At 38.8% G+C, this 13,177-nt stretch overlaps 1 protein-coding gene across 4 annotated transcripts in view; it reads left to right on the plus strand.

Moving 5' to 3' along the window:
* The first annotated feature begins 1,978 nt into the window (after nt 1-1,978).
* The window catches only part of USP6NL (USP6 N-terminal like), a 214,965-nt gene continuing 203,766 nt past the window's right edge, over nt 1,979-13,177 (plus strand). Inside the window, exons 1-2 of one of the 4 annotated variants that reach the window (XM_077836674.1) lie at nt 1,979-2,067; nt 7,861-7,950. In XM_077836674.1, coding sequence (XP_077692800.1) covers nt 7,947-7,950 — 4 coding nt within the window. In that variant the 5' untranslated portion in view covers nt 1,979-2,067; nt 7,861-7,946. Of the gene's footprint in view, nt 2,218-2,322; nt 2,412-7,860; nt 7,951-13,177 lie in introns of those variants that run through there. The other 3 variants (XM_077836681.1, XM_077836689.1, XM_077836699.1) reach the window with 3 other exon arrangements.

Raw genomic sequence — 13,177 nt, forward strand, 5'->3', positions numbered from 1 at the left:
TCCTAATATGTTTTAAAAAAGAATCATACCGTCCTTATCTTCCTAGCTGTATATTCTTCATACTTCTTTTCCTAATCATGTCCTATGTAGTTTCTTAACTTCTAATTTATGTTCATTGCTGTCAACCTTCCTTTTTTTCAATGTGTTATATATATATATAATTTATTGTTACTGTTTGCTTCCCTCTTGACTACAATTTTTTTTTTTTTTTCTAAATCAAAGTAGCTGCCTTTGGTGATTGTGGAACGGAGAGATTTTAGGCATCTAATGAAATGTTTCCAAACAGCTCCAGCTACCTTTCATATTTTTCTGTTTATTTTTCCTTCCCAATTTTGTTCCTAATTATTTTCAACTTTGGTAAACTGGCCCATTTTAAAGCACCAGGCATGTATGTGTATATTATTTGTACACAACTAACAGGACTGCTCACATGTGGGAAGTTACATGTGTGCATATGTAGTTCTAGGATCAGGGGCATAGAAGTCCCTACCCTGACAAGTAAACTTAAGGTTGATGCCACTCTCCACTCTGTAAGGTTCTGCCACTACCTTGCATATCAGCTCTCATATGTTTGATAATCACTATGCAGAGCCTTCAGCAGTTCCTAAATAAGGCATTTAAGTAATTTAGGAAGGTAGTGTTATCTAGGGATAGGATGAGGAGTTAAGAATACTGGATTCTGTTTCTGGGTATGGTTGTTTGCTGGTAGTTTTGTGTGTGACCTAGGTTATGTACTTAGGCCCAGATCCTCAAAGGTATTTAGGCTTCTAAATACCTTTGAGGATCTGTGTCTTATTCTCACTGTGCCTCAGTCTCTATCTATAAAATGGAAATTATATTTGCCTATTACAGTAAGTATAGGGTGTGGTGAAGAAGGATTAGTTAGTGAATGTTAAAAAGCTATGAGATTAAAGACAAGAACAGAACCCAGAACTACTAATTCCCAGAGCATCTCTTTTCCAAAATGTCTCCATTTATCTGTCATTCCTCTTCTTCAAATCAAATCCCTCCTAACAACTTGTTTCTTAAAGCCAGCCTCTACATAAGCAACTCATTTCTGCAGCTCTTAGCAGCTGCCCGAACTACTGCACTCCCCCTATACACTATTAAAAAAAAATTAAAAAATCAAACTCCCAACCACCATGGCAATGCTGTTAGATCTTGTGATATTTGCTGTTTTGCTTAAGATCCTAGCTCTGAAAGAAATAATGGGAAAATCTGTTTTCTTTCATTTTTTTTAAAGTACATTTCTAATCTTCCTGGTGGTGGAGAAAAGCTCAATCATGTGCTCGTTACACTTCAGAAACAGAATAATAAAAAGCATTTCAAAGGTATTAATTCTTTTTAAATGTCACCATTTTTTTTAAAAGATCCGATTTTGGGGGCTCGATTGATGCTTTCAGGAGACGAGGGGGTCAGGAGTCTTGTACAACTCAAATGAACACAACCAGAAGTGTCTGTAATACAAAAAGAAAAGTGATCCCCCTGCTGAACTTCCCTTTCCCCTGCCTACTTGTATTGTTACCCCACTAATTCTCCTCCCAGCCCATCCCATCCAAGTCTCAGTGCTGGCCAGCTTATCTTCGCCTTGTGTCCACATGAGATTGCAAGCGTCTTGGGCCAGGGCCCCTGCCACATTTAATACCTATACAGCACCATGCATGCCTAGCCGCTGTCACAGGGAGCCATGCCCAGTGGATCCAGCGTTACCTGACTCCAGCAAGGGCCAGCCTTCCCTTTGCACACAGGGAGAAGCACCTGCTCCCGCACAGGGCAGCACCTGGGCCCCTCAGCCTCGTTGTGAGCCCAAGATGGCGGCGGCCGCGGGCTCGCCCCGTGTGGCGACACTCGGTCCCCCTCAGCCTCGTTGTGAGCCCAAGATGGCGGCGGCCGTGGGCTCGCCCTATGGGGCGGCGCTGTGGCCGCAGGCGGGGTGGGAGTGGGGTTTCCATAGCTGCAGTGAGTAGGTGTCACACACCGGGGCGCTTCCTGGTTGGAGGCCGCTGGGGCCGGGGCACTGTACGGGGAAGCGCCTGCGGGGAGGAGGCGGACGGAGGCCGAGGCAAGGTAGGGACGGGACGGGACGTCCGGCCACTGCGCTCCGACTTGGGACCGGCGGCCGCCCCGCTCCGTCCTCACGGCCGGTGGGTCATAGGGGAGGCGGACTCCTCCATTCCGAGCCGCGGGGGGTGGCGAGCCGGGCCCCTCCACTCGCGGGTAAGGGGTGGGGCGGACCTTTCTGTTCCGAGGGGTTGAGGAGGCGGACCCCTCCATTCCGAGTGCTACAGGGGTGGAGCGCCGGAGCTCTCCATTGCGGGTGGGGGGAGCCGGACCCCGCCACTCACGGAGGGGGCAGGACCCCTGTCAGCTGCAAACCAGAGAAGGGGCGCAGGCCCCTCTGCTAAGCCTGTGTGTGTGTCTCCGCCCTGTTGGGGAGGGGGCCGGTGAGGACAGTGTCAGGAGGTGGGGAGTTCCGGGGGCTGGCTGGGGAAGCATCATCGCTGTGGGGAGCCTGGGGGGCGGTGCCAGCGGGATGAGGGGGTTTGGGTGATCCAGGGGGAGTCTGATGCCATCGCCGTTGAGGAGATGGGGGAGCTCAGATAAACTGGGGGCTCTTTGGTGTCACTGCCTTTTGAGCCGAGGATGGGCTCTGCCTCAGGGCGATGGGGGGGGGGGGTATTGGATAATTTGTGGGCTCTCTGGTGTTGTTGCTGTTGGGTGTGTGTGTGTGTGTGTGAGAGAGAGGCGTCACTCTGCCAGATAACCAGGTCTATGATAACCTCTCTCTGTTGTAATTGCTGTTGGGGATGGGGCTCTGTGTCAAGATGGCTGGGGGCTCTTTGGTGCCATTGCTGTTGGAGAATGGCGGAGTTTGGGATAATTGAGGTCTGGATATTTGAAGTAGCAATGGGAACTTTCTGGCGCTAATAACTATGGACACTATCAAAACTCTGGGTTATTTTCTTGAAGGTGCCAGCTGGCCAAGCCTTGAGACTGAAGTGCGCACGCTTAGTATAGAACAGCCTGACTAAACAGGGTTCCCACATAGCGTGCTGCTGATATACTTCAATCGCCATGGCGTTCTCAGTCCTTGGCATCTACTGAGACTGCCAACAAAAGAGCTGGTTGTCAAACTATATTGTGGTTTTTGTGGACATCTGTCTGCAGGGAACTGGAATGAAACCAAAGTTATTTCACTGTTGACTGGGGCTGGATTCAGATGAAGACAGAAATGGTCTGCCTCCTTCTACCATCTCACGAACCATTCAGTTGCTCGTGCACACTTAAAGAACAACTTTCTTTGTGTAATTGCTGTTTGGAATAAGTAGTGGCACAGAAACTCAACTGCTAGGGGCTGACTGGACTTTAGCTTTAATGGTGAAGTTTGATGGAATGAAAGTATATTCCTTCTCTACCACAAATAAGTAGCTTTCACGGGGGACCAGTGTTGTATAATATCTTCACAAAAGAGTAACTTTTGTATGATTACTTAATGTGTCACTAAATTTGAGTATTCTATTAGCTTCTAAAGCTGCTATTGCACCGTAGAAACACAAATTTTGTTAGGCTTACATATACTAAATCCAGGAACCAATTAACATTGCAGAGAGCCAAAAGCAATTTGCTGAACACTTTTTTGTAGTATAAGTACTCCAGCTGTGCTCAAAGAAGAGGGTGTGTCATTGTGCTTATTTGATTTGTGCTTCTACTGTATGCTTCCTCATTTGTGGTTAATCAGTGAGTCAGTTTAGATTATTAAACAGTAGTATGCAGTGTTGTAACTGTGTTGGTCCCAGGATATAGAGCAAGAAAGTGGGTAAGGTAATATCGTTTATTGGAACAGGGCAGAAGAAGAGCTCTGTGTAAACTCGAAAGCTTGTCTCTTTCACCAACAGAAATTGAGCCAATAAAAGATATTACCTCACCCACCTTGTCTCATTAAACCATACGGCAGTTTCATTATTGTGAATTTTATGTTCTCTCTCTCACTTGGGCATAACTAAACACCAGATCAAATTAAGTTCTTAATTTGTTGTAAGTTTCGCTTTAGTGGCACTGCGCTTAGGTGACTGTGCTTGCCTGTTTTTAAACTTTAACAAATCTTTTATATAATGTTACTGATTATAACTTCTTACTTCAGATGCAAACTGAGTGCAGGGTGAAATATTTTTAGATTACTGAAATTGCCTTTAAACCAGCAGTCCCTTTGCTCTCTCATTATGTGTCTTGGAAACTAATAATTTTAGATGTTATATTTTGTTCATTTGCTGCCTGTCAGAATTTCAGATATACCCTTGTGAAAGCTCTGAATCTGTTACCTTTTGAAGGATAATAGCAGTTTAGGCTTCTGGGGAAAGTAAATTACACCAAAATAATTTCTTTGCATTTAGGCTCTGTTTTGATCACTTTATCATGATTTTATGTATATAAACTCTGTGGGTATATGACACACTTGGTAAATCTTCAGGACAAAGATCCTATGGTCTCTCTGCTTCCTGATGACTGGAAATGTACATTCTTTCTTATTTGAAACGTCTGTCCATCTAAGTTAAAATGGTACTAAAATTGAGTATGCACAGAACAGTAATTAGAGCTGAATTTCTAATTATAATTTTAAAGGAATCTCATACTCTTGTGCATTGTAAGATTCTACTTTGGCATAGCATGGATGATGCAAACTGCATAGAACAAGGCTATCATATCCTGTAATTTAGTTACAGCCCTGATTACATTCATGATGGTTTACGTAGAAATTACAGTTTACAAGAGGAAAGTTCAGAGTCAATGCTGATACAATGTTAGGTGGGATATGATGTATTTCGATTTTTTTTTAAGTAGATGTGAAGTTGGTGTTTCCTTCCCATACCTGAGATATCTAAATACTCCTTTCAAAGCTAAGAGGTATTGGTAGCTCAGTGACTGTGTGGGCAAACATGTCAGCATTTAAAGCTCAGTAATAACTTGCATACCCTGGAAGGATATTAGAACCTGCTTTATTCATAGAGGCAATATTGGCCAGGCTTAACTGTTTCGGAAAAGAGTACAGGACATAAGGTATTTATTTTCTACCTGGCTAGCTACCGGAAGGCAGAAAAGACGTTGATTCAACATCTTACATGAAGATAACCTTTCTAAGGGACACATCTTCACTACAAAAAAAAACAATTAACGGTTTGCTGTCTCACTGAGGAGCATGTGTGTTACAATACTTCTTAATGTTGTTGGTATGTAAGAAAACAGTCTGTAACTTTTGCAAAAAAAATCACCAAACACCTTTGTTAAAAAATAAAAAAGATGCTAAGTGACAATTCTATAGATACTTACTACATCATTTTAAACATCCCCTCCTTCCCCCCCGCCCCAAATTTTACCACACAGTAATAAATATGCTCTTCTTATCAACTGTAAAATGCATATTTGGTCACAACACAGTAGCCTCCACTCTACCCCCTACCCCCATATTATTCTTTCATCAGTAATCTAAAAATACTAACAACACACAATCTTAAAAAACAACAACAACAAAAAAAACTGCATGTACATATTGATCAGCCTCAAATGCAATCCATGTCCACACTTTAACTATAAATTTGACAATGTTACACCTTTTTTAAACTACATATGCAGCATTATTCTTGAGGAACAGAAAGTATACTTCAGCATAAAAATATTTACTGATATGTCTCATTTAACAACGTATCTTTAAAGAAAATATTTAGTTAGTGAAATCATTTATCACCGCCCTTCTTACCCTCCTCCCTCCCCCCGATTAGAGTTCAGGTTACAATATAGTGAAATACGCATTTCTTCATACTTAATAAACACACTTTGTACTTAATATGCGGGCAGTGTAAAATTTATGATCACCTTAACTACTAATTTCCTTAGTTTTTAGGGTGCTTGGATTTTGTAAATGATGTGGTGGATAACTACGTTGTTGTCACTTAACAACACTGACTGTTTTTCAAAACTAAGGGTTTGCTTTTGTTTATAGAGCTGTGTTTTCCTGTCCACGTCAGCAATAGAAAGTATTGTAATTCAGATATCCCTACTAAAGCAGAGCGCTGTGCTAGTATGCTGTTTTTCCTGTAGTGTAGGTGAGACAATATCCTCCTAAAAACACATTTGAGTGCAGGGCTCTGATTCGCCAGTTGACTCCACACATGCAGTCCAATTGCAAGATTGGGGCCCAAATCTGTATAATTCCAGCCATAAGGATACTCTAGTATAATAACTGTAATTAGTGTAGTAAGTGATTAAATGTAGTGAACATTACATTTGCTAATTTTGACATCAATAATCGAAAGAAAACTGACAGGACTGCAGTTCTAATGATATATTTTAACTAGGCATTTTATTTTTGTTTAAGCTGTATGTGCTTAGATGTTCAATTTAGCAGTCATTCATGGAGAGAATCAACAGGACTTGAAATGTCAAATTTTTTCTTTAGCAATTGCAGCATCTCACAACTTTGTGTTCTTTTGTTTTTAAATATGGTTACTCAGTGTGCTTCCATTTTCTTCTCCCTCCTAAGTCTGTCCTTCTCACATTCCCTCCAGTGCACAGGGGCTGGTTGCAATGTTCATTGGTGTTTGTAAAGCCACAGCACTGTTGCATTTTTCTTTCTAGCTGTCCCTTTTGCCCGTTTTAGCAATTGATCCAGGAGTGGGAGCTGGCTCAACAGTACATGACTATGCTCTTTCCTTTACTCTTTTGGCATTTGCTGCAAATCTGTAAATGTTATGCTCAGTCACACTTTTAAAGAAGTTTGATAATTGTCTCTCCTTGTGTGTATTCTCTTTAGCCTTATGAGATGAAGAGAGTTGAGACTTGAAATCTGAGTCAGCAGAAGGAATTATCTGGTTTGACTAGCACAGGTGGTCAGACTCTGCAAGTTATATTTGGTTCTGGAAAGAAGAAATAGATCATATTAGAGAATATTCCTTAGTTTACAGAAAGTCTATCCTTATGCAGGTATTGAAAGAAAACTCTCTTTATAGCCTAATATATAATGGATTTTGCGTTTCTTGTTTTTGGTTTTAAGTTAATTATGAGAGAGTCATCTCAATTTTAACTGTTTTCATACATCTGTATAAAATTGCTCATAGCAGCAGGATGGAGGTTATTTAATAAACATTCTAAAGCGTACTTTGCTGTGCTTTTACTATTACAAATTAATGTTGCATGTTTAGCTATGGATAAAGCCAGGCATGTATTGTTTAAAAAAAATAAAAATAAAATCAACATCTGTCCTACTTAGGTGTCTTGTTTCGGTTTGGATTTTTATATTTGACAGATATGATGGCTTACACTCACACTAGATGGAGTTGTCACTTTTCAAGACTTGGTTTCTTGGAGGAGCGGGGAAAGTATAGAAGTTAGTGCCAACAGCGTATTTATTTACTAAATTTTGTGTATGGTCATCTCGTTATAGAGTACTTTTTACTGCATCTTCCTGCTAACTGAATGTACTTGGGAGGAAGTATGACTTTTATAATAACGCTACATCTACTAGAAAAAATGTGATCAATCTTGTATTTCATGCCTTATGAACATTTATTACCCATAAGGGAGCAGTTAATGTTTATGAATTAGTCTTTGAAGACCTACTAGAATGACTTTTACAAGAAAGTGAGAATTTTAGAAGATTAAATTTCAAGAATGTTGTTTCATATCATAAAACAATGAAATCCAACAATTAACAAAGACACTTTTTGGTGTGAGGTTTCTTTCTTGAATTTTTTTTTTTTTTTAGAAAGGGGATGACAAACTAAGGAAAGTAATTTATTTTGAAAGAATCATTTTTAATTGTTTGGGTATAAGTTTGTGAGAATAATACCCTTTTCTTTCTTTGTTCAGGACATGTATACCTCTGAGAAACCTTTTCCAAGAAGATACCTTGGTTCTATACCTGTCTCGGGCTATATGCAAAGAAGTTTCCAGTCATGAGTGAGTAAATTCCTTTATTTTACCATATCCTCATAATAGAGTTCAAAATAAGGATTTGTAAAACTTGTTTCACAGTTTAAAAGAAACCTATGCGTCTGTGTTAGGTTTTGAAAGTTCCTCTTTCACAAAAAATATTTAGGTAGAATTGACATCTGGAAAGGTTCCTCTTTTATTTAAAAAAAAAAAATAAGCCAAGGTGATTCTTAAACCAAAGAAAAATTGATTTATTGAGTAGAATTTATTTTATGAACAAGAAAAAAATATGGTTATTTATGTTTTTATAAGAGTTGCTGTGCTGACAAGATTTTGGTATAATTTAGGGAGGAAAGTTCTGAAACAAGTTGATCTTGTTCATTTGAATCAAATATGCCACAGGCTTTGAGCTAGAAAACTTCTTTGTGTTACTAAAGAACTCCAAAATATGTGGGTGTCCACTAAATTAGAATATTTGGTACAAATCTAGCATAAAATGAAGGGATTTCATTTAAGGGAACAGGGAAATATATTAACCAAGTTCCAGTGAAGAGGTGTGAAAGCAAATGTGCTTTGGCTTGTGTTTAGGAATCTGATGATGAGTCTGGCAAAAAATAGAGAAGGAAGGAAGCCAAAAGCTCCAATATCGGGTCTAAGACCATATCTGATTGTGGAGGTTTCTCTTTTATTCCTTTTCTAGCAAATTGAGGTGGTGGTTGATCTTTTTAAAAAAAAAAAAAATGTGAGTTGTTTGTTAAGAGTTTCACACTGGTAAGACCTAGTAAAATCCATGACAGCAACACTAACTGGAGTTACATTCCATAGAAACTACAGTGAAACATCTTAATACAGCCCTTTCACAATTACAAGTACTGTATTATGTAGTCAGAGGGCCATATCAAGTTTAGTTCAAGACTTAATCTGCTTCTAAATTGTGAGTTCACTGGTTTGTCTTTTTTTAAATCTATTACTTCACTTCCCAGTGCAAAGAACCACAATGGTATTCCTCTTTCTATCTGTGTTAGCAATAGCTAACTAATAAAACCATGTCCATGACAGTGAAGTCTTCATTAACAACATAGGCATGCACAGAACCTATGGCCTGGATCCCCTGACTGTTGAAGACATTGGCAAAAGTCCCATTCATTTTTAACGTGGCCCTTGCTTAAATAGCTTGCTTTGAGGAAAAACAGACGTTAATTTCAGCGCCATTCAAAACAAGGGAAAACCATTTTTTCTTGTCAATTAGAAAACCGGCAAAACTGATAGAGTAAATATTAATTAATCTGCCCCCCTCCAAAAAAAAAAAAAAAAAAAAAAAGACTGCAGCTATCTAAAAAGAACTATCAGGTTAATTTACTGAATGTAAGTGGTATTATTTAGCTGTCACTGTGGTTGGATGCTGTTTCTTTATGTAAAATCAGTAAAATGTTTTTTCCTGCACACAGCAGTTTGCATGGGATCTGGTTCTGTTTAAAACATTTATAATATTGCATAAATAACACCCTTCACTGATGATTCTTATTAAATATACCAAGCATTCCATAAACTTGAATATACCAGTTTGTCAAAGGCTGCTAGTTTAGTCTTCCTTGATCTGATACAGCATCAAGGACGTTGTCAGTGCCTGGTGAAGTGTGGATATTTTGTTTTGTCTGATAAATTTAGTTTCCTCTCAGAGCATAGTTGCTATGTCAGTCTGGTTCATAAAATATTCTTGTGATTGTTGTTTATAGAGTCATTGCAGGTTTTGTAACAATGAATGATTTCAGTGGAGTTTTGGTTGAGTATGGACTGGAGGATTTGGCCTGATATTGGGAAGCATAAGAAGTCCATTCTGAAAATCAGTTCAGATAAAAGTTAACACTAGCATTGCTAAGGCCAACATTGTCAACCGTGACCACAGATTTGGGGTGCTAGTCTGAGGTACTATAGACCTGATTTTTCAGAAGTGTTGAGTGGGAGCTATGAGCTCGGCACCTTTTGAATATCAGAACTCCAGCATCTCAAGTTGGACATCTGTAATCAGTGTCTGTTTCCGAAAATTGAGCAGTTTTTGTTTGTTGGCATTAATGTTACTCAGTATGTAGTCACCTGTATTCAGGGGAGCAGCATATCTTTCGGTCAGGTGCAGTTGCTCCTTTCCATGATAAGTCATGGATTTCAAGGACAGAGTTGTAAAGATGCCTTTTCCTCTAAATGAGATTAGAGGAGAATGTTTATTTACAGATGTTAGCTGTAGAAAGTATTACAACTATATTGCCTGGGGGAAGCATTAGTTAAAGTTTGCTTCCTTAAAAATGTCTTGCAGTAAGAGTTGTTCCCTGTAATATTAGATTATGCTCTTCTAAATGTCTTGTAGACTCAGAGGTATTTCCCATGTCAGGGAAAAGATATTTACTTGTATCTATCTCAACGTATAAATTATGTCATTATTCACCCTTGCATTGAGAAGAGCTAGGGCCTTATCTGCAGTCAGATACCTTTAAAGTAGTTTAAGTATGCAGTTCTCGTTTTTCCTAATTTTCAGACCTGGTAGTGAAGTTCCAAATGCACGTTTGATGTGTAATATAAAATATTAAAATTTCAATCTCTTTAATGTGCTATGAAATATTTTAGATTATATTGTCTGTTCTACCATCTGAACAGTGTGATTGAACATAAAAGCTAACATGTAAGGCCTTGGTACTGCAGATGCTTATCAATAACTTTTAAGCATGTGAGTAGTTTCGATTGACTTCATTGGGACTACTCCTGGTCTGAAAGTTAGGCCCCAATCCAGCAAACACTTACAGGTTTAAGTGAAGAATATCTATGGAAAGATAACTTCTGTGTATGATGGATTCTATTGCCCATGGATAATTTTTCTTAATAGATTATATGACATGTTCAAATGTAAGTGGCTTTTATTGTAGTATTTGTTTCACTGGGTTGATATCTAGTGCTTTTTATAAATGTCTGCTGAGTTTACAGAAAGACAATTAAATCCAGCTGTCAAATCACACATATAGTAAAATTATTTGTACAGTGTGGCAACCAGATGATACATTGAAGACATGGTAAAGATGTGCATTATGTTGTAGTTAACTATTCTGGATTTATTTCATATTTAAAGATAAATTACTTACTGCAAAAATCCTGGCTGTACCTAATCTTGCTAAAATCCCACAAGCAGGAGTTTGTTCAATCTGTTTGTAGAAGTTTTTTCTTCTTAGTGACATTTAGCTGCAGGAAACTTTTACAGGCTGTCATTACAATTTTCCTATGATTACAGGCTCCCTGCTTTTAGTATTTTTTTCTTTTCTTCTTTTTTGTTTTGATTACTCCATTGAAGAAAGAGAAGGTCAACGCAGTGAATTTTATTCTTTGAGCTGCTACATTAACTTGAAATTTAGAAACAATGAAATTTAAATGTTAGTACACACTGTTGTACTAAATACTAACATTCTTGCAACAAGCTGCTAACAGCTTCAGTTTTTTTAAATCAATGGGATGTAGTGCTAAGGCTCTTTCCTCCCTCCCCCCAGATCCCTCCAAATAAATTCTACTGTCCTATTTATTTGTATAAAATGATTCTGCTTTGACTACGCGTACATCAATTTCCCACACCCCCCAAAAATCTTACAATGCACAAGTTTGGGAAAATAACTTGCTGTTTTGCACGCATCAGTAACATTTCTTACTTTATAGATACATTGGGCTTTATATATATAGGGCAAGAACTCTGACGTCTTTTTTTATTTGGAAAGTGGATGCCACTGCGATCTAAATAATAAATATTGATGCCTTCAGATAAGAACAGACAAGGTGGGACTAGTAATGATGAGATCTGAAGCCTTTTACTTCTTCTAGGCCAGTGTACATTACAGACACTGGTAACATGTTCTGTGGATAAAGCGGACTCAACTGTCAATCTGACACTTTTTCATGAGAAATAAACTCATACATAGATGACCCCTGCTCCCCCCCGAAAAGGGCCCAAAGAGAATGGAGCAGACAGGCATCATAGAGAAAAGCATTGCGTGTACACATTTGCTCACATGGTTGCAATTGAGAACTGAATATCCTGGACCTCTGTTTTTGTAGGGCTTCCTGGCATTTGCACATATCTTATCCTGTTAAACGAGATCTGAACTTTGGGTTATATGTTCAGTTTTTCTAAGCCAGGTTGTGTTTGGAGTGAACTTGTAGGGCTAAGTTACGGTGTTCTGTAACACAAATGCTGGCAGACACACAGTTCTCTGTGCTATCATGAAGTGTGAGGCTATGTGTTTTGTGTATTCCATATAAAGAGGTTTTTCAAGTAACTCGAAGACTGATTGATTAAAAAGGTTTTTAAAAATACTTTTACAGCTGCTGCCAGTGAGTTGCAATAGAACATCAAAAAAGGAAGAGAGACCAAGTGGCTCTCATCCACAAAATAAACTGCATCCCTTGGAAAACGAAAAAGTGAATTTAAATGTACTTATAATGAAGGGTAATAAAGAGCTGCCAAAGAAGATTAAGTTATTGCTTTTTATATGCGATGTATTGAGTTATTTATACAATCATTTTTTAACAACACACAGCTTTATAAATTCTGCCTAAATGTATGTTGTATGAATGTGACTTTTTTCCAAAAGTTGTCCTAACTTCACAGGATAGTATATGTTCTTCCAGTCATTATATTTCTAAAGAATAGGAAGATGAAAAAATGAAGTTTTTGTTTCTGGCTCTTTATCCCTGAAATTTGAAAACATTAGTCAGATATCAAAAGTTTGATGATAGAACCATGGGGGATTCTATCCTGGGAAAGAGTGACTCTGAAAAGACTTGAGTGGATAATCAGCTGATCCTGAACTCCCAGTACGATCCTGTGGCCAAAAGGGCTAATGCAATCCTTGGATGTATAAACAGGAGACTCTTGAGTAGAGAGGTTATTTTACTCTGGAATGCTGTGTCCAGTTCAAGAAGGTTTCAGAGTGGTAGCCGTGTTAGTCTGTATCAGCAAAAACAATGAGGAGTCCTTGTGGCACCTTAGAGACTAACACATTTATTTGGGCATAAGCTTTCATGGGCTAGAACTCACTTCGTCAGATGCATGGAGTGGAAAATACAGTAGCAGGTATAAATATACAGCACATGAAAAGATGGGAGTTGCCTTACCAAGTGGGAGGTCAGCCTAAGGAGACAATTCAATTAACAGTAGGATACCAACGGAGGAAAAATCACTTTTGTCGTGGTAATGAGTGGCCCATTTGACAAGAAGGTGTGA

Source organism: Eretmochelys imbricata, chromosome 1 (genome assembly GCF_965152235.1).
Source record: "Eretmochelys imbricata isolate rEreImb1 chromosome 1, rEreImb1.hap1, whole genome shotgun sequence".
Taxonomy (NCBI): Eukaryota; Metazoa; Chordata; order Testudines; family Cheloniidae; genus Eretmochelys; species Eretmochelys imbricata.